This window comes from Petromyzon marinus, chromosome 12, assembly GCF_048934315.1.
Source record: "Petromyzon marinus isolate PM22_M1 ecotype Great Lakes invasive population chromosome 12, UKy_Petmar_22M1.pri1.0, whole genome shotgun sequence".
Taxonomy (NCBI): domain Eukaryota; kingdom Metazoa; phylum Chordata; class Hyperoartia; order Petromyzontiformes; family Petromyzontidae; genus Petromyzon; species Petromyzon marinus.
In genome coordinates, this window is record NC_133678.1 from 13561875 (window position 1) to 13589068 (window position 27194).

Consider the following 27194-nt stretch of genomic DNA (forward strand, 5'->3'; position numbering starts at 1 on the left):
TTTCGAAAACGTTTTTTGATTTGGACATGTTTGTTTTGTTGTAGTACGGAGTTATACTGACGGTCTTAATCTAAGTTTCCTTGTGGTTGTTGCTGTTGTTTGACTTGCATCCCACTGGGATTTTTTGCACACAGCATTGGTGTACAGTGCTTTTTTCAGGAATATTTTGCTGTTTTTCCATGGATTTTCTATTTGCACAGTCACATAGTCACTTTAAGATGTTTTCTTGTTCGTGTTTTGTTTGTTTGTTGTGGTTGCACCCGATTCAAGAGTCGAATGGCTCACAGGGCTATACCAAAATAAATAAACTGAAAAACTGTTTACAAACGTAAAAAACACGTGAATGTATCTTCCTATATTCAACTGAACCTTAGACAGGCTCATCTCGGCCAACAGCCTATAGTGGGGGATATTCCAGATTCCTTTGTCAGAAACTGGTGTCTACATCGGACAACTACTGCAACAGCAGTCAAATGTCAATAAGTGGTGGTAACGTGCTTGTGACAGGATAGGTGCCATTGAAAACATGTGGAGTCGCAAAAACTTGTCAAGATGACACAGAACTGGCACTGGTGACACGTGCAAAGCATTACAATGTCAAAACACATGCCAAAATATATATCCTCATTCCACTTGGCATACCTGACTGGTGGACACTGGCAGGGGGTTGGAAACCATGGGACCAAAAATATCCAGGTCACTTCCCATTCCACCACCCGTCCCATTGGGCACAGCGGATCCGTCGCTGTGCCACCCTTGTGCATCTGAAACGAGAAGGAGCATCTTTGGTTGATTGGTTTTACACACAAGGGGGATGCACGGAGGCAGATTGGTTTACACACAACAAGGGAGAAGTGCTTACATCATCACATGCCTGACACCTACGGTGCTTGTATGCAAAAGCATTCTCTTGTTTTGTGTGATTCACCATTACAGTAGTGCGTCCTGTGGTTGGTGAATTGGCTTAAGCAAATGTATTCGTGCAAATATTTTAGAAAATAGTACGCAGGCAAGCAGGGAAGTTCCTCTTAAATACAATGAAGGTGAAACAGGCTCAAGATTTGCCTTGTTTATACAAGCCCAGTTGAATACAAACATCCAAAAAACCAACACAGAAGATATGCTCTTTGATGTGACACCACCCCTACTCTGACTCATAGAGACTGCTTTCTAGTTTTGCCACTAAATTGTAGTATAGTCTTGAATTTCATTGTCCCAGGTCTCCCTTGTACTGGGCCCGTGATAGCCCGGGTTCTAAAGAGTCACAAAACAGAGCACTGACTTTGGTAAACCAGTGTTGGGAAGATACTCATTGCAAAAAATACCTGACTGTTATAAGACTATCACAGGAAGATTCTGCAATATTGTATTATAATTGTTTCTAGTGTGCAATTCAATTACTATACTTACAATCACATTTACCAGTTGATTATTTTTCATGATCAACCTTATATTGATAAAAGACGACTACAAAATAATTATATAAAAATGATGTTTATATTCTTAGCTCTTTCGGTAAAGTCACGTTGAAGGGAAACAATCAATATCAGGTGGATCATGAAAAATAATCAACTGGTAAATGTGATTGTAATTATAGTAATTGAGTTGCACACTAGAAACAATTATAATACAATATTGCAGAATCTTCCTGTGATAGTCTTATAACAGTCAGGTATTTTTAAAAAAATATTGATTATTTTATTGTTTCCCTTCAACCTGACTTTACCGAAAGAGCTAAGAATATGAATTACTGCAGTCACGAAAGCTTTAAATAAAAAAAATGTTATCAACATTTTGGGTTTATGCAATAATATTGGCAGAAACTGTATACATCACTAATATCAAGCCTGATATTTTAGACGTTAAGCCAATCCAATATTCTGCATATTAAATTCAAGTACTTGGAAAGGTAATTAATTAGATTGTTACTGTGAAAAAAAGGGAATATACTATATTACTTTTCAAGTCGCCCTCCCAATATTGGCGATTTGATATATTATATTTATGAACGGGTTATTATTTCCCCCCCACCAAAATTTTATCCCAAATGTTGTGCTGTTGCAGCATCTCGTGAAATTAAGAATCCGTTTGGAAATCTCAAACAGGAGTGCAACCTCCCACGTTAAAGAATGGCCGTTACAAGTGGACATCACAAAACTACTTCTGCAAATCCAGTAGTGGATTGAAAAATGCCAGAATTTTTTCTTGTTATACACAATATTATTAAAATAAAGAATGTTCATATCATGATAATCTATGCAAGATGTTTATTGTTGTTGCGAAATTAACATCAGCGCCAAAAGACCAAAAACTAATACACAACTGTGTTTTAAATTATAGTTAAAAATTACGATTGATGTTGATCTGTACGATGGCATGTTATTCTGTGCAATTCTGCTGCCAAATGAATGCTTTCTAGTATACTAACAACTTTCCACAATATTGTTTCCTTGGAACCTCTAAGAGAATGTTTTAATGAAAGAAATTCTAAGCGAGAAACATGCGGCATATGGGAGGCTGGTTTTATGCTCTGTGTAAATGAAACCTCCAAATGTCACAACACAAGCAGTGACTCAGCCACCGGAAAGGAAATGACTCAGATGTGCATCACAGATTGTCTGACAGCAGGATTATGCACCCGATCTCATGCACTCAGAGTATCTGACATCACAGGGTGTGCCTATTTTTTTATTGTTTTATCAGTTTGTTACCAACACTGCTACATATGCAGCCTGTCATCCCTCTAGTGTCGATAAAATCATGACAACTTTGCAGAAACCTCAACAGTGGTTGATGCAACATACAAACTCGCTCCCATCATAGGAACGTGGCATTTCCATCACTGGCTCAGGACCGTCAATGAAAATGAGCACTACCCAATGCCAGTTTGAATAAAGCACAGTTATGCTTTGGCCTTTGACAACATATTTGGCATAATTCAGTTGAATTGAGAATGTTATTTGATCAAATAGATTTCATTGTAATTTAATTGTGAAATACTCAGTTGGTTAAGCAGTAGACCTCAAGTCGAAACTCCTCCAAGGTTCAGCTTGACCATCATCATGATTCCATCACCCCCACCACCCAACTATGTAGGATGCTATGTGAAAGAAAAGTATGGGGGGGATTCTTGTCGCAGGAATGTTGAATTTCCACGAAATAGGAAGATGAGCATGGTTCCAAAAAAAACACATTTGTAAAGAAATTATGTAGCGATCTCTGTTGATATTATAAAAGGGACTACAACCGAGCACATTAAGAGGGCTGTCATTGATGGCACTGTGGGAGATTTGAGGACATGGCACCAACAATTCCAGTAAAGCCACACTGGCTCGCGAGCTCAAATATCTGTAAGAGAAGTCCAATTACACCGTGACACTAACCCAACACGGGCCACAAAGGACATGGTGACATAGAGAAGCACAGGGATGACGCTTTCATAATGAGAAGACAAAAGCAGCCCATTGAACAATCCCGCGCTGTGTAATTTGTAAAATGCATAGGAAACATGGTAAGTCATGGTAAAGTTTGTGTAGATTTTTACACAATTAAATTATCTTTCATTGTCATCTTCTTGTGCTGATTATTTTTGGTAGAGGTAATTTGCTGTAAAGATTAGTCGAAGCCAGTGGTGGAAATTCCATAACTACTGTAGCAGAGGCTAGTATATACTTAAAAAAAAACTATGAAGTGGCGTTCGTGTCTAATTGCTATTGCACGATACATATACAATGACCATTTAACGTTACACAGAAAAAAGCATGATAAAATTATAAACAAGAATCATAGACTTAAAGCTTTCGTGACTGCAGGAATTCATATTCTTTGGGTCTTTCGGTAAAGTCACGTAGATAGGTTCAAAGAAAATAACAAAAAACGACAATGTTTCCATCGCAACACAAGCGGTCGTCATGGGTTGCGATCGAAACGTCGTAGTTTTTTGTTATTTTCTTTGACCCTATCTACATGAATTTACCGAAAGACCCAAAGAATAAGAATCATACAGTTTAGCACGCAATCAAGAGACAATACATGACACTTAATATATGTATATTATTGGTTGTTTCGGTAAAGTTACATGAATAGAAAACAAAAAATCTAAAAATGTAAAACAAATTTAAATAAATAAAAAATACAAGTAATACATTTAAAATAATAAAAGCAAAAAAAAACCAGTAAAATAAAATTGAAAATAAATTGAAAAAAAATAAAAGCAAAATACCCACGACGTTTTGATCGCAACAGAAGCGGTCTTCATCCGCCTGAAGAATACCACTGTCATCATGGACAAAACCACATACAATTAACAAAATTCAGGACCTACTTAATGATGGAAGCTATACCAAAATCAAGAGATCCCACCAACCGCCTGGTTACGAAAACCAACAATATCATCACTGATTCGACATCTTTAATCGAACCAACCAAGCGGTTTTCCTTAAAACCCTCTGCGGCTAGACTACCCTGATTGTATGGCTTACCAAAAATCCATAAAGAAGGCACACCACTTCGTCCTATCGTCTCCACCATTGACTCACCCACCTACAAACTGGCCCGATTTCTGTCTGAGACCTTACAACCATTCACTACTAAGACCACCTCAGCTGTACTTAACTCAGCTCACTTGGTATCGTTAATTAAGGACATCTCACTATCTCCAGGTGAATGCTCGTTAGTTTCGATGTAGTATCTTTGTTTACCAAAGTTCCTCTGCCTGACACCATTGCAATCATTGAAGATTTGGTCCAACAAGGACTGAATGCTGATGTACCGGCCCTGGTTAGACACTGCCTCACAAACACTTACTTCACCTGGAATGGAACATTCTACAAACAAGTTGAAGGTGCCCCAATGGGTTCGCCCTTATCTCCAGTTGTCGCCAATGTTTGCATGGAAAAATTTGAGACAGGTGCCATCCAGGCATCCACTCTACGTCCGTCCTTGTGGAAGAGGTACATAGATGACACCTTCGTCATCTGGCTACATGGCCTACCAGCTCTGAACTAATTCCTCAACCACATCAATTCCATACACCCAGCCATCAAATTCACCGTGGAGATGGAAAAGGATGGCGATGTTTTAATCGAAGAGACCAGATGGCTCAATGGGACACTGTCTACAGGAAAGCCACCCATACGGATGCCTACCTAAAACCTGACTCCAACCACCAACCATCCCAGAAGAATTACCTCATCAAAATTCTACACCATCGAGCTCGTTGTATTTCCGACCATTACCACCTAGCCAATGAACTGGAAAACGTACAACAAGCCCTCAAGATGAATGGATATTCAGACTACACAATCCGTAAAGCTGTCACCCGAACCATTGGGAAAGAACCATCTGAGGACCCAATCAAAACCATCACCTTGCCATACATAGCAGGGGTCACCAAAATATTTCCAAAATCATGAGCAAACACAAGATCCAGGTTCGATTTAACACAGTACATAAAATTCGTGATTTGATCCCATCTGCGAAAGATGTGATCCCCGACATGCAATACCCCGGCGTCTACAAAATAGGCTGTGCCTGCGGCAGTAGTTACATTGGGGAAACTAAGTGACATGTCTCGGACCGTGTTTGTGAACATAAGGCAGATCTGAAACACGGTAGGACCAATACCTCAGCCGTGGCTGATCATTGTTTTAATGCGGTGGGCTCACACGAAATTGATTTCTCCAAAACGAAGGTACTCTGCAAACATCACTGGCGATCAACAAAGATTCGTTCATGAAGACATCCAGATAGATAGACAGACACAATTTCAACCGAAAAGCTGGGTACAAACTGAGCAATCATTGGAAGGACATTATTAACCAGTTTAAGTCATAACTGGCTGTGATGTTTCCATCCTACAGTGAGGGAAAAAAGTATTTGATCCCCTGCCGATTTCGTACGTTTGCCCACTGACAAAGAAATGATCAGTCTATAATTTTAATGGTAGGTTTATTTGAATAGTGAGAGACAGAATACCAACAAGAAAATCCATAAAAACGCATGTCAAAAAATGTTATAAATTGATTGCATTTTAATGAGGGAAATAAGCATCTGACCCCCTCTCAATCAGAAATATTTCTGGCTCCCAGGTGTTTTTTATACAGGTAACAAGCTGAGATTAGGAGCACACTCTGAAAGGGAGTGCTCCTAATCTCAGCTTGTTACCTGTATAAAAGACACCTGTCCACAGAAGCAATCTATCAGATTCCAAACTCTCCACCATGGCCAAGACCAAAGAGCTCTCCAAGGATGTTAGGGACAAGATTGTAGACCTACACAAGGCTGGAATTGGCTATAAGACCATTGCCAAGCAGCTTGGTGAGCAGGTGACAACAGTTGGTGCGATTATTCGCAAATGGAAGAAACACAAAAGAACTGTCAATCTCCCTCGGCCTGGGGCTCCATGCAAGATCTCACCTCGTGGAGTTTTAATGATCATGAGAACGGTGAGGAATCAGCCCAGAACTACAAGGGAGGATCTTGTCAATGATCTCAAGGCAGCTGGGACCATAGTCACCAAGAAAACAATTGGTAACACACTACGCCGTGAAGGACTGAAATCCTGCAGCGCCCGCAAGGTCCCCCTGCTCAAGAAAGCACATATACATGCCCGTCTGAAGTTTCAGAGGACAACTGGGTGAAAGTGTTGTGGTCAGATGAGACCAAAATGAAGCTCTTTGGCATCAACTCAACTCGCCGTGCTTGGAGGAGGAGGAATGCTGCCTATGACCACAAGAACACCATCCACACCGTCAAACATGGAGGTGGAAACATTATGCTTTGGGGGTGTTTTTCTGCTAAGGGGACAGGACAACTTCACCGCATCAAAGGGACGATGGACGGGGCCATGTACCGTCAAACCTTGGGTGAGAACCTCCTTCCCTCAGCCAGGGCATTGAAAATGGGTCGTGGATGGGTATTCCAGCATGACAATGACCCAAAACACACAGCCAAGGCAACTGGGAGCCAGACATATTTCTGATTGAGAGGGGGTCAAATACTTATTTCCCTCATTAAAATGCAAATCAATTTATAACATTTTTGACATGCATTTTTCTAAATTTTGTTGTTGTTATTCTGCCTCTCACTGTTCAAATAAACCTACCATTAAAATAATAGACTGATAATTTCTTTGTCAGGGTGGGCTGGTAGGAACATTGGAATTTTTCACTTCGTTAAAGTATTGAAAGGGGACGGACGGACGGACACATTAATCTATTGCAGGCTGGTACACTCAGTTTACAACTTCGTTCCTACCAGTATTAAACACTTTTTTCCCTCACTGTACCTGCCTATGTCAGCTGTTATTTCCGACTCTGTGTCTCTCTCTCTCTTTCTCTATGCCTCTCTCTTATATCTCTCACATGTCCTTTGGATTGCACTCTCATGCTCACATGTCCTTTGGATTGCACTCTCATGGTGCTAATCTCTCATTAGCACTGCTGTTGTGCGCATATGCTGGCATGATACTCTTATGCGGCGACGGAAGCTCATTCATGCTAACCTCCCTTCCTAATCCCTCTCTCCCTAATCTCCCCTATTAACACAACTGAGGCGTTTGCGTCCGGGGGTGGAATTCCTTTCCAGCTCAGACTCCGCTTGCTTGCCCATCACCACATCTATAACCTCTTGTTGTAACAGCTCTCTTGCTAGTTCAGCAGTTCCACTGCTGGATTATATTTTTTCCGCCTAAGGACGACCGCTTGTGTTGCGATCGAAACGTCATGATTTATTGCATTTTATACCTACGTGACTTAACCGAAAGAACCAAAGAGTATGCTAATCTCTCTCACTTTAACATCACTAGCCTCGCCCACTTTGTTTACACAGCCGCCGTTTACATTCATATGCTTATCTCTTACATTGACATGCTAATATCTCTCACTTTAACATCACTAGCCCTGCCCACTTCGTTTATAACCCTTGCGCTACATCCCATTTCAAACCTTTCAAACAGCATGCCTCAGCAGCTTTCCCCCCTCTTTTTTCACCTGATGACGATTGCTTGTCTTGCGATCGAAACGTCGTGATATTTTATTTTCATTTTTATTTTGTATTATTTTATTGTTCTATCTACGTGACTTTACCAAAAGAACCAATAATATGAATTCCTGCAGTCAAGAAAGTTAAGTCAAAACTTAATATGTTTAAAGTTGAGTAATTTACTATAACCGTTTCTAACATTCCCTACTGATACACTATTGACCTCAATGAGAGAAACGCAACCGAATGGTCTTATCGGAGGCTGGGTGGCCACTTGCCTGAGCCAAGTTGCAAAAGATCAAAAGATCAATCCCAATAATGCATTTTTTGTTTACTGTATTCTGTAACGTGGGAAATAAAATCCTTATATTATTCCCAAATCATAATAATGTACAATCTGTACATTATGTACAATCTGTACATTATTGAGGAATAACATTCAAATGCAAATAACATCACGATATAAACACTCATTGTGATGCAGCAGGTTATTCTGGGTAAATAAATACATACTTGCATCCTATATCTCCACTGTAAAATTTGTTATTAGTCTATTTGATTTCTACACTTATATCAACCAGCAGCATTTGTTTAAGAAAACATGCTCCTGGTAAAAATAAGCAATCAAATGCTAAGCATTTAATTGAAGCGTAGGGCAATCAAATGCTGTTTCATGTAAGTCTGGAAGGTCAATAAGCCAACAGATTAAGACGTATTTCATTTTATACAGTGAGGGAAAAATGTACTCCCCTGCTGATTTTGTACGTTTTTGCCCACTGACAAAGAAATGATCAGTCTATAATTTTAATGGTAGGTTTATTTGAACAGTGAGAGACAGAATAACAACAAAAAAATCCAGAAAAACGCATGTCAAAAATGTTATAAATTGATTTGCATTTAATGAGGGAAATAAGTATTTGACCCCTCTGCAAAACATGACTTAGTACTTGGTGGCAAAACCCTTGTTGGCAATCGCAGAGATCAGACGTTTCTTGTAGTTGGCCACCAGGTTTGCACACATCTCAGGAGGGATTTTGTCCCACTCCTCTTTGCAGATCTTCTCCAAGTCATTAAGGTTTTGAGGCTGACGTTTGGCAACTCGAACCTTCAGCTCCCTCCACAGATTTTCTATGGGATTAAGGTCTGGAGACTGGCTAGGCCACTCCAGGACCTTAATGTGCTTCTTCTTGAGCCACTCCTTTGTTGCCTTGGCCGTGTGTTTTGGGTCATTGTCATGCTGGAATACCCATCCACGACCTATTTTCAATGCCCTGGCTGAGGGAAGGAGGTTCTCACCCAAGATTTGACGGTACAGAGCCCCGTCCATTGTCCCTTTGATGCGGTGAAGTTGTCATGTCCCCTTAGCAGAAAAAACACCCCCAAAGCATAATGTTTCCACCTCCATGTTTGACGGTGTGGATGGTGTTCTTGGGGTCATAGGCAGCATTCCTCCTCCTCCAAACACGGCGAGTTGAGTTGATGCCAAAGAGCTTCATTTTGGTCTCATCTGCCCACAACACTTTCACCCAGTTGTCCTCTGAATCATTCTGATGTTCATTGGCAAACTTCAGACAGGCATGTATATGTGCCTTCTTGAGCAGGGGGACCTTGCGGGCACTGGTGACTATGGTCCCAGCTGCCTTGAGATCATTGACAAGATCCTCCCTTGTAGTTCTGGGCTGATTCCTCACCGTTCTCATGACCATTAAAACTCCACGAGGTGAGATCTTGCATGGAGCCCCAGGCCGAGGCAGATTGACAGTTCTTTTGTGTTTCTTCCATTTGCGAATAATCGCACCAACTGTTGTGACCTGCTCACCAAGCTGCTTGGCAATGGTCTTGTAGCCAATTCCAGCCTTGTGTAGGTCTACAATCTTGTCCCCGACATCCTTCGAGAGCTCTTTGGTCTTGGCCATGGTGGAGAGTTTGGAATCTGATTGATTGCTTCTGTGGACAGGTGTCTTTTATACAGGTAACAAGCTGAGATTAGGAGCACTCCCTTTAAGAGTGTGCTCCTAATCTCAGCTTGTTACCTGTATAAAAGACACCTGGGAGCCAGAAATCTTTCTGATTGAGAGGGGGTCAAATACTTATTTCCCTCATTAAAATGCAAATCAATTTATAACATTTTTGACATGCGTTTTTCTAAATTTTGTTGTTGTTATTCTGTCTCTCACTGTTCAAATAAACCTACCATTAAAATTATATACTGATAATTTCTTTGTCAGTGGGCAAACGTACAAAATCAGCAGGGGATCAAATATTTTTTTCCCTCACTGTATATAGGAACACAATAGACATCCATTTATTTTATTTACTTCCAAATTGATTGATGAAGCCTATGAAAGTGTAGAGGTCATGCAGGGACATGCCAGGATTTAATGTAGGGGTCATGAAAGGGGCGTGAAAAGGGGGATAGGAGATTGGGGGGGGGGAACCCAAAAGATACAGATTGGCGGGGAAGAAGAAGAGAGGATTTATAAAAAGATGTGGCACCAAGGCTAGGGGCTTTGGGAAGAAAAGGCTGAAGTCAACGAGCGCCCGTGCCTTGCAAGCATCCGCGCTGTGCCTGCCCTACCCTACGAGTATTCCTGTTGATCGAAACGGCAAAGTACCCCTGCTAGGACAACTCGCGTGGACTCCCTTTCAGAAGTGACAATACTTACCCAAGCCGAGAAGGTCCACAGGAGGCACAGCTGGCTTTGGTGGAGCTGCCTTTGCTAACGGAATTGGTGGCCGCTGCTGCTGCTGCTCAGGAGACTTCTGATCCCGGAAGTGACAGCACAAGGAGAAACGGCCACTGATTAATACCAGCCCGAGCGGATACAACCAGCAATGCCAATTCTTTACCCACAAAAGCCTCGCTGAGTCTCAATACTTTTTTCAGAGGACCTGATTTAGATATTTTGTCATCACTAATAACGTGTGTTTGGGAGCCATCCATTTAGGGGGGGTTAACCCAAATGCGTACGTTTGTGTATGGTGGGTCTACTGACAATGTACGTATGCATAGGAAACAGCGGGAGGGGGGGGTGGAGCCTCAATAATAATTTGTCTACATTGGCCTTCAAATGAGTTCGATAGTCCGGCGGTGGACTCTTTGCTTAAACATGTTAATATTATCAATCCTTGATCGTTTCTACGTGGATTAAATATCGGCCGTTCTATAGGATTCGGGCGGAGGGGTGCATCAAGCGTATGTACGCAGGTGGGCGGGGGTGTAAAAAGTACGCGTGCGTACAGGGAGGGGGGGAGGGGTCAAGTTTTGTCAAATTTTTGCGCATGTACTAAATGGATGGCCCCTTGGCATGCAGAAGGAAATCAGAGAACCAGGAGAAACTTCACCGTGCGTACTAGGAGTAACACACCGTCTGCCAGTCGTGGGGGTTGTTTGACCATACTCCACCTCATTGGTCATTGCGGGTTGATGAGAGATATATTATTACAGATATTGCTCCCCACTCACGTTAGCAGTGGCTGGGAATCAAACTCAGGCCTTAGGGTTTGTAGAGTAGAGAAAATTATTGTGGTACTGTTCCCTTGGGAAACTCATATTGTTGTTCGAAGACACTCCCAAAACATGGTAAGTGTTAAATAATACACGGTATTCTCAATTTTTATTACACCCAAGTCGGTGCCCTGAGCCGGCAGTGCTGAGATCTTGGGTTTCACATCCCAGACCGCAACTTCAAATCTTGCGTGCGTGGTGGTGCCAGCCCAGCCACCAATGACAGCACAATGCCAAAGGTCAAGAGTTAATCACAGCCACTTCTGCCAATCCTACTGTCATCGCTTCCTGCCTTATGCTAGATTTTTGAGCCACTGCAGTCGACACATAACCACCAATATCTGATATTTTAGTTTCATAAACACCATCTGGATTAAGGTCTTCCTCTTGGTCACCCCACCCCCCCCTGACCTCTGGCTGTCTTCCCGATTAAATCTATTACTCTCACTTTGCACTAACAGACCTAGATAAAATTTGGGTTTTTAAATAATATCTCTTGGTGTGTTTTCAACAGAGGACAGAGAGTGAAGCACTCACTTGTCCACACAGAAGACAGCACAAACCAGCATTTGAGGTACAAGACATTCATGAAAGAGATGTATTGGGTTTTAGCCTGTGAAATAACTTCCCAGTCGTCAAACAATGAAACACGTGTCTCTGTGGTGAAACCATAATGAAAGCCAAGTGTTTTGCTCATTGTGTAACACAATACGCTGAGTGCAAAAACAAAACTGCATATACACACAAACTTCCACGTGGCCACTTGCATTGTATACTCTTACGCGCACACACAATGGTGCACGATTGTGTGTAAATGATAAAGAAAACTGTACAAGGGCAAAACAACACACGTGTCAACAAGTGGGCACACAAATGCTATATCAGATGCAGTTTGCTTTACCTGATTTCATCACCACTGCAAGTTCCTGTTCAGCCACTAGCACCAGCACAATGTAAACCACAGCAATGCCTTTGCCTCTCGAGCTTGTAACAACCTCTACAGTACATCTCATCTCTAAGGTGACTGCTTTAACAGTGTCCCCCAGACTCACGGCTTTGGGTTTGCTGAAGGGAACTGCCTTCTCCTTTTTCTTCTCCTCCACCCGTCTGTCCTTCTCCTTCTGTAGGAAATAAGGCAAGTGTCACGTAAGCCACTGGAACTATGCAGTTTTAAATCTAGATTGAAAACGAATTTGTTTAAAAATGCTTTTTGTGTTTAGTTATCCTTCTCCCGGAACCTACAATTAGCACAGTTGGCTACATACGGTGCGAAATAATTTCAACATACATACATATGTAAGATGCACACGATACATATATGCGAATCAACGGCACTTACAAGTCGCTGATCATTCTTAAGCCACTGGTATACAAGTGACCACGAAAGAAGGACACTTAATTTGCATCGCTATATTTAATCTGCGGTGAATCACACAAACCACTTAATCAGCTTCAGTAAGTGAAATAATAGTCAAATGTAGATCGACAAAGTTGCTTTACATGTTGCTTTTTTAGCATGTTTATATGCTGTGAAAAAGAGGGGCATATAAATCAGGGAAAAAATGCAAATCAGAGACAGTATCCAACTATTAGGAAAATGTAACTCAAAAAACAATTCGTTCTAAGCTTGTATGGATGGGCAAAGGATCTGTGTAATATGTAAAGTTTTAGCTTTGTTAATGATAATCCAAATACTTTGTAATTATGATCAAGCAAGGGACCATACCATGGCATATGTACATCTATGTCACCAGAGTACTCTAATGTTATCATATTTATTATCATTAAGGAAACTTATAACGTTTATTAGAGACAGCAAGCAACACAGCATATGTAGGCATCGAAAAGCATTTGTCTTTTGAGTTACATCTCCTCTGAAGAAAAGTATGTGAGCTTGAACGAAACACATCGATAGACGGGATGATGACAAACGGACAAGAGTGGATTTAGAATGGCAGCCAAAGGAGAGAATGCACTCAAAAGGATGAACAAAGATGAGATCAGTTCATGTGCAGGAGTAAAATGGATTGTGGCATCACATTTGGGATGGCACTATAGGGTGGGATGGCCTTTATCCAGCAGTGGTTAAACAATGGCTGGTGATGATGATATGCTACAAGTGGCATTATTTAAACATTATCTGTGGAATTGTGGTCAGAGCTCTTGAATCGAAATTGGAAGTCAGATGGTGTCTCATATCCTTTGACGGCCCCCACCCAGTTGTGGAAATCCCACATTTATAGCGAAGGCCAGTCGAGAGGGGAAAACATGGTTGACTACCTTTAGCAGTACTGATTGTTTTTTTTTTATCCTGGGAGATATAATGTTCTGAGTTGCAACCCCAAACCAGGATTTGAACTTGCAACTTTTCAACTTGAGTCAAGTCCCCTGCCCACAGTGCCACTTGGCCAAATAAGTTCCAGTAAATATTTTCATGCAAGCATAGCTAGCATGAAAACCTAAACCAAATACTTTTTCATGTTTCTAAAACAAACATGCATGAATTCCTGGCCGTTTACATAGCAGGACATGCACTGTTCAGTTTTCCAGTGGCTTAAATAAGGAAGGGTGACAATACCTCCACTCGGCTCTCTCCTGATAGTGACGCCGAGGAAGCCGAGGACTGTTTGCGAGAGAAAGGCGCACATTTGTCACGCATGGCGCGCGTAGTGAACACTAAACATGCACAAGGATACCAAAAGTCCCGGTTTGACTGGGACTGCCCCTATTAGTAGAAAGGCTGTTCGAGTGTCCTCAATCTTTTGAAAAAAATCAGGTTTTCGCCTCTGCTTAATATTTTTGGGCTTCATGCTCGACTGCTAATCGGGGCAAAACGACGGAGCTACCCGAGCAGTGATTAGGATTTACAGAGAAGTAGACAGGGCTCATCATGCATCCCGGTCAAGCTTCCTGGAAAATTTGGAAGCTTTAACAACAAAGGCAGCCATATAAAGCATAAAAGTAGCGGCAGTGTTGAGGAGTGCTATGCTAATGCGACAGGATGGGTCTAACTGTGGTTAGACTCACAATTGAAAGTGTCTCCCTGCTTAAATGAGCGTTAAACGATGGTACTCGAGCCAGTGGTGTAAATTATGGTGGTGGCTCGTTTGCACAGGGAAAGTTTGACATTTTTGAAGCAATTAATCACGAAAGTAATTTAAAAATAAAATTACATTATTTTGAAAGCATTCTACTATGTTACATGAAAAACCTTTAAAAATAAGCAGTAATGAGAGACTGGTAACATTTCAAAAGTAGCCCTCTCTCAGCACAAGTGTAATGACAGGCAACAGAGCCAACATATTTGGTAACAGGTTCCCATTACCCAGACATAGAACTGAAAAAGGAATTTAAACACATCTCTTCACATCGTACCTGTCACACCAGGGCACAGTTTTAATTAAGCAAGTCCAGTTGAGCACCACAACATTTTTGTTTAAAGCAACCGCTGAGAGCTGCGCAGGTGCTCAAAAAACTGCATGGCCTAGAGTGACGCTGCTGGCAGCCAATGTTCTCAATTCAATTGGAATGTTTTAATTACTTAACCAGATGAGTCCTCCAAGATTCAGTATTTTTCCAAAATTATACAGCTTGGCACCCAAAATTAAATAGGTAGTTGCATCAATATATAGTATTAGGTGTAGACACTGACCTACCACCACAGGAATGTGGAATTTCCATCAGAGGCTCAAGGCTAAGAACGGAGTTGAACAATGCCCAACACTCGCTTGAGTATGGAAAGACATTCTTAGCATTATCTACAAATAAACTTCAGCGAGCAAACTGACCCACACATGGTTACAACACGAGAAATGATCTGCAAGTTTTTTTTCCGGTGAGTGTGGCGCGAATTGAACCATCAAACTTGTTTAATCTGGTTCAGTGGCAAGTACTGTAGACTTATGACACACAGCTGCCTGGTAGGGTGGTATTAATGCTTACATGGGGAAAAAGCAGAAAATGACATTACAGCACTGGCAGAAACAAGATCGCCGGTTTATGTCAGTCCTTCAAGGCAATTACTTTATCTATCACTATGTTCAGAACAGCAATCACGATGGTTGCTCTAGTTTTTTTTCATATTTACTGCTATAACCACATAGCTATTAAGGGAAAATAAATATTGACATTAAGGATTCAGAAGACAGCGACGTTTTATGGCAAAAAACGATAGATTGGAAGGAATTATCATTTTAAAAAGGAATAATCCACTGCAAGGTGGCAGAGGGTTGTTCGCAGACAGTTTGTGTTTATGCTAAGTAGCACTTTGCTGTTGAAACAACTTCACAGATGTACCAACATCCCATTAAATGTACAATATACACATGTATTCATGTTTTGACTTACAACTTTCGTGACTGCAGGAATTCATATCCTATGGTTCTTTCGGTAAAATCACGTAGATAGAAAAAATAACAAAATAATACAAATAAAGTGAATAAAAAATATTCACTTTATTTTCATTTTTATTGTTATTATTTTTCTATCTACGTGACTTTACCGACATAACTATAGAATATGTATTAATGTTTTTCGCGCTAAAGCTTAGCTGGCTCATTACGTCAATGTATTCTATATTCTCCATTCCAGTGCACTCATCGAGTGCCTCTAGAGCACCCGTGTGACCTTGTACAGCATGCCACGTCCCCAGCAAACATGCTTTCATGTGCCTTTCTCAATCACAGAGACACGTTGAAGACGAACAGTGTTCAGCTTAACACGGATTACTGGATATTTGAACTGAAAATAATTTGGTCTTATAGCATAACTCGCACCATCAAAATTACCAAACTCCCAAACCTTACCAACAATTTAAAGTTTCAAAATTCCAATTAAAAGTCTAGATATTGCTCTGGTCAAATGAGCAATGGGGCAGCACCCATGTCATTGGCAGCCCTGAATCAGTGGTGGAAATACTACATTCCCATGTCAGAAGCCAGAATCACCTTCGAACAACCACTGTTAGTATGTCTGGGGAAAGTCAAAAGCATAGCCACCATGCAGTGCGTTGTTAGACTTCCCTTGACCGCTACTGTAGCCTGCTTGCCAGTACTCATTACCATTGCACTGTTTGCCGAACAAACAAGTGGCCAAGCTTGGCCATATTGACCCAGTGATTATGAAAGCTTGATAAACAAACACAAATGCAGAGCCTCAAGTATTGTGCTTGTGTGTAAACTCCCACAAGGACTTTGAAACTGCACAGGAGTGAAGTTATTGCTTGTACGCTTTTCAGTTTACAGTAATTATTGTCTGGGCGACCAAAAAAATTGATTCTGTAGATGTGTATGCCAAAGACAAGAAGGTTGAGAATAAATTTGATTTTTGCGATCTTACTATTACTGACCTTAAGAGCGTTAATGTCCAAACTTTTGTCCATGTACTTTTTCTTTTCATACTTTTCTCGGATGAAAATTTCGACGGCACTAAATTGTAGGTTAGCGGTTAAGGGTTGCCACGATAGACACTGCCAGTGTGTAAATACTTTTAAAAAACAGTAATTCCAACACAGCAGTAAACACAAAACATTCGTAAATTAGTCAGAAAACATGAATATCTTCTTATATTTAAAACCATTTTCTTTATATTTAATGTAGAACATGCCTAAATGTGAACAGTGACTTCATTTGCTAAATGACACGAAAGGTGCTGAACAGGCACTCGTGCGTGTGGGCCTGAATTTATGAGCGTATGCAATTAACGAGCAACGCGTTCGCGCAGTGGTAAAGCGCATTCGCTATGAACCCCATCGCCAGAGTTCAATTCCCTGCCAATGCTAACATCAGTGGCAAGTGATATCCGAACCAGTCCTGGCTACCCCACCACATTCCTTTACCAACATGCACTGACCGTCATGATTAAGTATGGTCAAACCACCCCCGTGACTGACATGGCACAGGGAAGCCTTCATCCAGAAGCACATGGACCAATAACTATCAATTAATATTTAATTTGATTTACTCAATATAAAAAAGCACCATATATTACTGTGTTTAGAGTGATAGACTCGTATTTGGAAGGTCACACATTCAAAATTCAAATCAGGTAACAATTCAACTCATCATCCCCCTCAAGGATGCATGAGAATCACTTTTTAGTCCTCAGCATAAAAATGTGCATTCTCAGCAAATGGTTCAGGGCCAACAAAGGAGATGAGCACCACCATTGCTCGTTTGAGCAGCTAGACACAAATTTGCGCCTACTTTATTGACCATCATGCAGAGATGAGCTGAGACGACACCTGTCCTCAACTCAACATTTTCCAATTGTGAGTCCAGAACTCTACTCAGTGTAACGTTGCATAATCCGAGGATTTTTATCTTCAAATCAAGATTGAGGTTTACGAGCTTGACTTGCCAGGAAACTGCCTTAGGAGTGTGTACTCCTACAAAATGCTGCCATGCATTATTATTATTATCATCATTCGTAATGACAAAATGTCAGGACTAAAGCATTGGTGTCCAGCTTCTAGGGAAACAAGCACTGAGCATGCTTAATACGATTAACGTTCCAGGCATTTGTGCCCAAACGCATAGTGAAAGGCGGCGGGGGCTAGGAAGGCAGGGCTCGTGTCAACCGGTAATCCTGTAGGGACAATGCGACAGCTTAGTCGGTACATAAACAGCAGCAACATTTCTTCAGCCGGGCCGGGCAAAGGATACTGGTCGGACTGCGGTCTCCTGAAGCTGTCTGGCAGGTTGGCCTCGTACAGACGTCGTGCTTTCCTGTTGCCCATCTCTTGAATGTTCTACCGTGCATGCGGAACACACAGCGCACCAGTTATAATGCATCGCACATCCTCGTGGGACAGTGAGTGATTGGCAATCCTCTCCCGGAATTTGTGAAAGTCATTCGTCTATGACTGGAGGCTCATCTGCAGGCATGTGATGAGTCATCCAATTAAATTTATGGGGCTGTCACAAATTCGATACATGACACGAGTGAAGAATAACATGTTTATTGTATGTTGTCTACAGTCTCATGCATCGTCTGCTTCATATTCTCTCATTTCCTCTATTTACATACGATTTTTTTAATAGCACAAATTAGTGAATTTTGCATAATTTTGAAATAATCAATTCTAATGCACACAATTCAATGCATGCATTGTGAATGGAAGAGTCAATGTTAAATTATGAATAAACGAATATTTTTGTGCAAGTTGCGATGTCATATTTTGTGTCATGTAACACCAAAACCATATTTAAAAAAAATCTGTATTATGTACTGTACACAAACTACCGACATTCACCACTAAGTGATTGTGCCTGGCTTTATGCACTTTACACAAAAAACACAATGATACACATTAGCAAGCACATACCAAAGAGCACAACAGCGCACAGGCAGGCAAATTAAAGCACCTTCGCGAAAACCTACGTGTTAAACTGACCTTTGAGATTGTTAGGGTTCAACATTAACACCCAGATGAAAGCACTTTCAGGATTCTTAAGCGATCATGAATGTCTGAAGCTCACGAGGCCAAACCAATGCATCTTCAGGATTTTCAGAATTCCATTCTAATGCTGGTGGGCTCGGCTAAAACATGAAAATATTAACGATTTTTTGGAGTTCATTGTGAGAGATGTAGAATAAGACACATTTAGCCTTCGGTTCAAAAAGCCAAATTTAGGCGCCTTCTAAATATTTACGAATGATGAATACCTGAGGCTCAGGAGCCAGCTTGAAGCATATCATGTGCCGCAGGGAGGCAGAGTGAAACATGGCTGAGCGTGTTTCTCTGGTTCGGACAGCATTTGTCGCTCCAGTCTCTCCCCCCTCCCCCCAACACCGAGCATATACAGCAGACACCGTGGTTGCAGCAGCTTGGAGGCACCTACCTGGATCTGCTCGGGCGTCCACTGGTCGAGATTGACAGATTTCACACGCGAGATGTGCACGCCCAGGTTGCGGTGGATGCCCGCACAGCGGATGCACACGAACACGCCGAGGTTCCACGATGCCCACCTGGGACCTGGGTAACCGGATAGCGCTCCCGGTCAGGGTGGCCACACACACCACGGTGGTCACACGCCACGTGCTCAACTCAAAGTGAATGCGAGATCTGCCACAGTGGCGAGACGTTAACTACCATGCCTGGTATACAGGTCGTGGGTTTGATCCAGACCCTCGTGTCTGTATATTTGGGAGTGTTTTCCCCGTGGTTGCATGGTTTTCCCTCCACATTTAAAAACATGCGTTAAGATTATATGGCTGCCATGAATTTCTGGTCGCATTTGAAAAAAGAGCTATATAGCTCAATCGGCCTTACACCTGCTAAAATAAAAATATAGTTTTTTAGTTTTAATGCGTACATACAGTTTGGGTGTAAAAAAGCATAAATTCGTTCATCAAGTTTGATTCTTGAGAGGCGGCTGGGTGGCTTATGTTAAGAGAGATGAATTGTCACTGTGATATCCTGAGATGGAATCGGAGTTTCAGATCCCTGTGGTTAAGTCACATTCTCAAGTATCGTGAGTTTGTAGTATTAGTCTAGTCACCAAAAGCTGCACAAACATCAATCTAATTAAATTTGAGTTGCCACTTAGTTTGACTACATTTCAGCTCTACAATTTTTTTAATGTCCACTTGACTGCCGTGCGACTCAGTAATCTGTGGTAGGGAAAGTGGGACAGTACTGTCCCCTAGCACGGTTAAGGTAACTTGAAGGGATCTCAGTAGTTCTGCAAAAATCTGCTTCAACATGCCATTTCGTAACAAAGAGTGATATTCTACTTATGAGAGTTCAAAGCGGGGTCGATTCTGGACGTGTTTAGAAGCTCAGAGATTAGAGTGCTAAGCAGAGACTCGAAGATGCTAGATTATAAATCCAGGAAGCCACCTGTGATTAAACGGGGTTCTGAACTTTCCATAGGTTGATGGTCTTGGTAGCCATCTTCAAGTTGACTAGGTCATAATTTAATTAATGGTTGTGGTGTATGTGAAGCATACAATTTATTCACATTGCTCAACATAAACACATCACTCAGGGCAGCAAGTTGAACGTTTGCCAAATAAAATAAAAATTTGGTCTTTGAGGAAAGTTCCCACTGAATTGTTTTTCCTTGTCGAGGCACCACAGTAAAACTTAGCAAAATAACGAGTTTAATATGTTCGTTACTTGCCATTACAAGTGAGAAAATATTCACGCACAACACCTTCATTGTGCCATACCTTCTAAACTGCAGGTCCAGTTATACTGTACTAGCTTTACTATCCGGCTTCGCCCAGGACTTGGATACTTGTCTTGGATTAATACACGGCCGACGCGGAGTGTGGGGGGGGTGACGTCAGCAGGCACACTGCGTGACGCTGCCGCATGCGGGTGACATCACTGATATGACGTCACCGCTCACTTGCCGTGCAAAATATACCCATTATTGCGCCCCCCCCCCCCCCAAAATACAAAAGTATATTTTATACGTTTTGCATTGTGTACAGTCTGGAAGCTACCCACATGCCACATTTCAAGTTTGTTGCATGTCGGGAAGTATGCTAAACATTTCGAACAGACACACATTCACAAATTTCCCTTTTATATAGATAGTATAAAGTTTAAAGATTACACAGTACGTATTATTTTACTGCACACACAGTCGCCATATACATATACAGTACTCCATTAATTCATTATGATTCAATGTTTGGAGTGGGAAACTTCATCTTCCCATAGCAATGATAATTTATTGTAATGACACTACAATTGCAAATCAAAGCATTGCCTTGCTATAAACTTGCATGACAAAAGCAAGTTTTGGGCCACACCACTCACCACTGATGTGTAATTCTGGTCTTAGCAGGTGCTTGCTAAAAGTAGTTCAAATTAGCCATCAACACTTCACATGGCCTAGTTTGGCATAAACTAAGCCATGTGCACCTAGTTTGGCATAAACACCGTGGTGACGTCAACTGACACTTAATGGTGAATGGTGGATGTTGTATGTGTATGCTCCTGTACATTTCCTGTGCAATAGTGCCAAAATATGCGTGTGGTTTTATGCAGTGTGGGAGTCCATATCCAGTGAGATTCTGCCCTCCAATATATATTGCACGCGTTCTGTGCCACGTAAGCATGGGAGGACGCTTTGTAAGTGTGTGGGTGTTCGGGGAACGTTGCTGTGGTGGTTATCGCACTGTACAATAACCTCAACAACCCAGGTTTGATTACTATCTATAAATACCAATCAATATCTGAATCTATTTTTGGCTTTAACTACATGTAATATGGTTAATATCAGAATAATTATATTAAGGTGGCTGGGCATGCCCCGGTGCTAGTTGCTGGACAAAAGGAAATCTGAAAGTGTAACTATTGGTTGCTGACCAAGATTTGAAGTTTTCGTGACTGCAGGGATCCATACTCTTTGGTTCTTTCGGTAAAGTGACGTAGGTATAAAATAAAATAAATTAAATCACGACGTTTCGGGCGCAACACAAGTGTCCGTCATCAGGTGCGACAACCACAGCAAGAAAGAACTACGTGACTTTACCGAAAGAACCAAAGAGTATTGGTTGCTGGCCAACTGAGCCCACCAAGCCGTCAATTGTTACGAAAATGAACACTCCATTTCTGGGGAGTCAACAGTAGCAATCCTATGAGGCACTGTAACCAATTTCCACAAAAGGAAAATGAGGATTTTTTTTTAACGCTGGCTTAGGACATCCAACGTGCCCCCCCCCTCCCCCCCCCCCCATTTGTTTTTTTGAACGGGGTCTTTAATTTGAACAGGTACTTTAATGTGAACAGCACGCGTCCTCAACAGGCTACAAAGGGATATTTGCCTTTGTGCGCTGAGGGAAGAAGCATGAGGCCCCCCCAGGCAGTGTCAACGCAAGTTAAAGGCGCGTCAGCTGTTTTGCGAAATGACTGCTTGGCAAGCGGAAATGCGTGCGCGCAACATGCCGCGTCAACTGCAGCGGTGGCACTCTGGAGGGGCGTCACGCAACACGCCGCATAAGACAGTGAACGTCCATCATCGCCGCCCAGCCACACAATGCATCTTGTCGTGCTAGACTTGTCTTGCACAAATTAGTTCAGGATGCAGAGATCATCACAACCAATTATGTCGATACGCCAAGCTTTCCACCTTGTCAGATTGCACGGCTGTTTCAGTCACAATCCAACCTCCTAGGGTAGTTTTGTATAAACCCCATAAACATTTACAATATGAATGTTGTTGATTACTCAATACACTGGAGTGCTGTACCAGTAAAGCATTGGCATGTTCTGTTTACGTGGCGGTTTTAATGACACATTTATATTTACGCGATCTAACCCAAACAAAACCTGTATTATGGATATTGGTGGCGAAAGCCTACGTGTTAAACTGGCAACCTTTTCTTGGCACCATAATACCCATTTAATTAACCTGTCTTCATAAATACAGCACGTGTTCCTCATACATCACAACCACCTCTTCCCGAATAAGTCCACAAGACCTTCCTCAGCTCTCCATTCTGAGCTTTCAAGTTACTTACTCGATCATAAAAAATATATATCTGAAAGGCGCATCTGTAATAAGCCGCGGGAATAACCCACTGCGACATATACGCACCTTTAATAAGGGAATGTTTTTCCTTCTAATAGCCTCAGGATGCACGGATGGATTTTTAATGCTTAACTTAAATGACGGTTGTGTCACAGTGATTCTTCAACCAAGCACGGGATAGTCGTAACCATCTCCACTGTAGGCTCCAAGCCAGTGGTTGAAATTCACCATTACTATAACAGGGGCGTAGCATCCCAAAAAGTGTGATACTCATTCCATGAAGGGATAAGCCGAGGCAACACCCAACCGGGACTTTAACCTCACAGGTCTTCTAGTTGTGATGTCTTCTGCCACTGCACTTAAGTACTTCAAAATGTTCACGTTGTATTGTTGTTAGCAAATGTGATTAAGAGCAAGTATTTTAATTTATATTGTGTTCCCCCCTTTTGTGTTTGGTTTGAATTATTTTACTACCCGTTCCCTTTCACTTTTGTCTTTTCGATTCCATTATTTAGGTCTCACAACAGATGTGCATGTCAGTGGACTCTCTCCTGGTTAAATAAAGATCTTAATATTCTGTAGTGGATCTGCCTTAGGTAACCTTATTTCACCAAGTGCACAGGTGATACAATTTGATGACACTGAATATCTCCCACTGGAATTTGTTAAAATAATTGTGTGCACTAACATACTTGTCTTGGCATTATTACATTGAGTATGTGTGTAAATCACATTCGCTGAGCACACATCAAATTTCCTAAAACGCAAAACGGCCAGGGAATGTACTGTCATGCACCAAGCTAGCAAGACACAGCATGGATGAGGGTAAAAGTTAATCTAGCAGGACGAGTCTTAGACGCCAGTGGAGATATCAGGGTCCATGTGCGTTTAATCTTAACCTGAGCTGCCCCTAGCATGGTAAGAAGACACCTCTGGGGATGGACAGGGTCCACTGCCCACCTCAGGCTAACATCTAAATGCAATAACAGAAAGAGTCAAAACTCGGAAAAGCAACATGATGTAATGATACATAATAAAAGGGAAATTTGTGAATGTGTCTGTTCGAAATGTTTAGCATACTTCCCGACATGCAACAAACTTGAAATTCGGCATGTGGGCAGCTTCCAGACTGTAGACAATGCAAAAAGTATAAAAATAAACTTTTGTATTTTGGGGGGGGGGGGGGGGGCGCAATAATGGATATATTTTGCATGGCAAGTGAGCAGTGACGTCAGAATCTGTGATGTCACCCGCATGCGGCAGCGTCACGCAGTGTGCCTGCTGACGTCACCCTCCCCCACCATCCGCGTCGGCCGTGTATTAATCCAAGACGAATCCAAGTCTCGGGCGAAGCCGGGTAGTAAAGCTAGCGATACATAATTCCCGCCTCCGCGTTAATATTTTTTACGTCCCCAGTTTTAACCCTACCGCGCTATTGGTGTCACATGAGATGAGATAAAAGTTGAATTTGGAACTGTCCCAGAGTAGTGCAAACCCACTACGTTTGAGAATGGACCAAAGTAGCAGATGTCACAGAACTACCACTGAGCGATATCTCTGAACAGTCAATCATAATTGGGCTGTGATCATCAACTCAACACAGTTTAAAATGCAGTTTAATCACAGGTGGCTGTCTGGTTTTTGACAAAGGTCCTCAAAAGTGCCAACTCAGCATTCGGTCCTTTGAGGCACTCAGCCACCGCTCCCCCCCCTTATGTCAGCTCCTTCTTACTCAACAACATTGCCAGTGAACAGTACGTACTTATTCCACTACATAAGCGGCTGATGTGAACAGCTTAAGAGTATTGAGCGAAGGCTAACCTTGGCTATCACGCTTACCCCAGCCATAACCCCTATTCCCAGTTCATCCAGTCATGTTAATAATCAAAATAAAACATCCGACAAGGTTAGAAAAACTGACTAAACAATGCGTTAAACATCATAACGAAAAAATACGGAATAACGCGGTGAGATTGTTTTTTCAGACATCTCTTTACAACGATGTAATTCTAGCCTCTCGAATGAATGCAGAACTGGTTCAGTTTAGCAAAGCACACTCAGCGTGCCGCACAATGGTTCCGTATGTTTGAACACAGGACATCGCGTGCAGGCCTGAGATACACCACGAGTTCTGCGGCGAGAACAATTACTCTCCATTCGTGCCCAATACATTGGAACGACGGGGGACCAGTCTCCCTAAAAGGACAACCACTGTCCAAAGCGAAGGACTTTCGTTTTAGAACCTGGTTCCCAGGTCGAGGGTCTGAGGTCCACGGTTAAAGGTAAAGGGTTTTTATTCATGGGGTCTGTTTCGAATTGGTTTTGGGTTTTATCCCCGTGTGTAGAATTAGGGTGTTAACCCATTAGGTAACTCGGGTCAGCTGTTTAATCTTGGTTTAACGGTTCAGTTTGTGGGTAACCTATGGGTTCTGCAATCATCGTTTCATTCCTGGGTTTGGGGTTTATCATTTGAGATCTCAGTAAAGCTCGCTCTCCCTATCTTGACTTGATCTTGATTTGAAGCTTTCGCGGCTGCAGGAATCCATACTATTTGGTTCTTTCGGTAAAGTCGCTCTCCCAATTAATAAGCCTCCATCTCAGGCCAGTCTCTTGTTTCCGTCTCTGTCTCTTCCCGTCCCCAATCCCCCCTCCCTCGGTGCCTTCCGTCTCACCATACCCGCATCCCCTACCCCTCTCTCTATACCGTTCTACTTCCCTCTGCCCTCTCACGCCACGCCAGTTTCACTACCTTTTATTCACAGTCTCCTTGTCCCTTTACCCTGTTCCGTCTCCCAGAATCATATTATCCCGTCTCTCGGTCACGCTTTTCCGTCTCTCCATCAGCGATCAACCTATCCTCAGTCATTCGGGCTCTCTTAATTCACGTTCTCTTCCGCTCTGTCCCCAACCTCTCGTCTGTCTTGCCTTCTAGTTACCTGTTATCATCCCAAATCGTTGTCCCTCTGTCCCGTAAATTTGGTATCTCCCTATCCCCAATCTCCCTACACTGGTTGTTTCCTGCCTCCCCCGTACCTCTACATCTTCTCTCCCTAGGTATCCACCATGTCCCTTTTCTCCCTGCCACCATACCTATCACCGATGTCCCCTAGGCCCCGGTGTCCCCGTGTCCCGCACCTTTCGCCTCGCAGTCGGCGCAGTACTTATTGTCCTCTTCGCGCAGCATCGCCACGAGCAGAGCCTGGTGCTGTTCATTCTGCTTGAGCGCCTTCTCGCGCTCCGAGCGCGTCGTCATCTTGCCCTTGGAACGGCGTTTACCGCGACCTCAGCTTAATCGGCGATAACTTGCGATGGCTCCGACGGGGCCGGGGGGGGACAACGAGGGCTGTCCGCTGTGTTCTCGACGTGGTGGTGGTGCGGGGGGGAGAGATGCGGCGGCGGCGACTTGAGGCTGCGTCGGGCGGAGCCGGCGAGGACGCGAATATGGTGCGGCCGCCGATTGCATTTCCTACAGCCGATGGGCGCGGACTGTTTAAATGAGGGGGGTGGGGGGGGGGCACGCGCGGCGCCATGTTGGGTGGGGTCGGGGAAGGCGACACAGCAGGCCGGAGCCCGCCACTCTGCCGGCGTTTTTCGTGGCGCGCCGTGATGACGCCAGGAGAGGGGGGGGGCTCCGTTTATGATGCGAACGCCCATTGGGGGTTGGGGGGGGAGCGTTCCCTTTCCAATATGGCGGAAACCGCTTCAGCATCGCGCGCGTGTTTATGACGCGCGTAAACGAGGCTTGTTGAATATTTAAAGCAGGCAGAGGGGGAAGGGGGGAGTTATTTTTTTTAAGATTCGCGCTGTGATTGGTTAAGCGCGCGCGCGTGACGCGCCACGGACCAATCGTGTTGCAAGACGGGGCGAGGTTGGCGCCTTGTACGCGTGGGTAAAATGTCAGCGTGCGCGCGGAAGTTGCCTTCTTGTTGCAAGTGACGTTTGTTATTTTTGTGTCGTCGACCCGTTTCCTCGTGGACCCGCCGCGCGAATTGCCGCGGACGACAGAGGCGACGCTACCCCAACCGAATCGCCGTTGACGGTCGATGACTCGTCAAAGGCCTTTCACGAAGAGGAACAATTGAACCGCTTATTCCTGCGGTGTTTTGCGTGCGTGACGTCAATTGGCCATTTCCGCGCAATGACGCGGAAGTGATACGTGACGTCACTTGAAATGTAATTGCCCTATGGCATCACACACGCAAACAACTGGCAAT

At 42.9% G+C, this 27194-nt stretch overlaps 1 protein-coding gene across 2 annotated transcripts in view; it reads right to left on the reverse strand.

Annotated features, from left to right (window-relative positions):
• Positions 1-26469, reverse strand: part of LOC116941533 (stromal membrane-associated protein 1-like) — a 45451-nt gene extending 18982 nt beyond the window's left edge. Inside the window, exons 1-8 of one of the 2 annotated variants that reach the window (XM_032952679.2) lie at positions 26116-26469; positions 19333-19466; positions 18154-18239; positions 16839-16917; positions 14070-14114; positions 12544-12612; positions 10650-10746; positions 643-764 (exon numbers count right to left, since the gene is read on the reverse strand). In XM_032952679.2, coding sequence (XP_032808570.1) covers positions 643-764; positions 10650-10746; positions 12544-12612; positions 14070-14114; positions 16839-16917; positions 18154-18239; positions 19333-19466; positions 26116-26233 — 750 coding nt within the window. In that variant the 5' untranslated portion in view covers positions 26234-26469. The remainder of the gene's footprint in view (positions 1-642; positions 765-10649; positions 10747-12543; positions 12613-14069; positions 14115-16838; positions 16918-18153; positions 18240-19332; positions 19467-26115) is intronic. The other variant, XM_032952681.2, reaches the window with a different exon arrangement.
• Between the last annotated feature and the right edge of the window lie 725 nt (positions 26470-27194).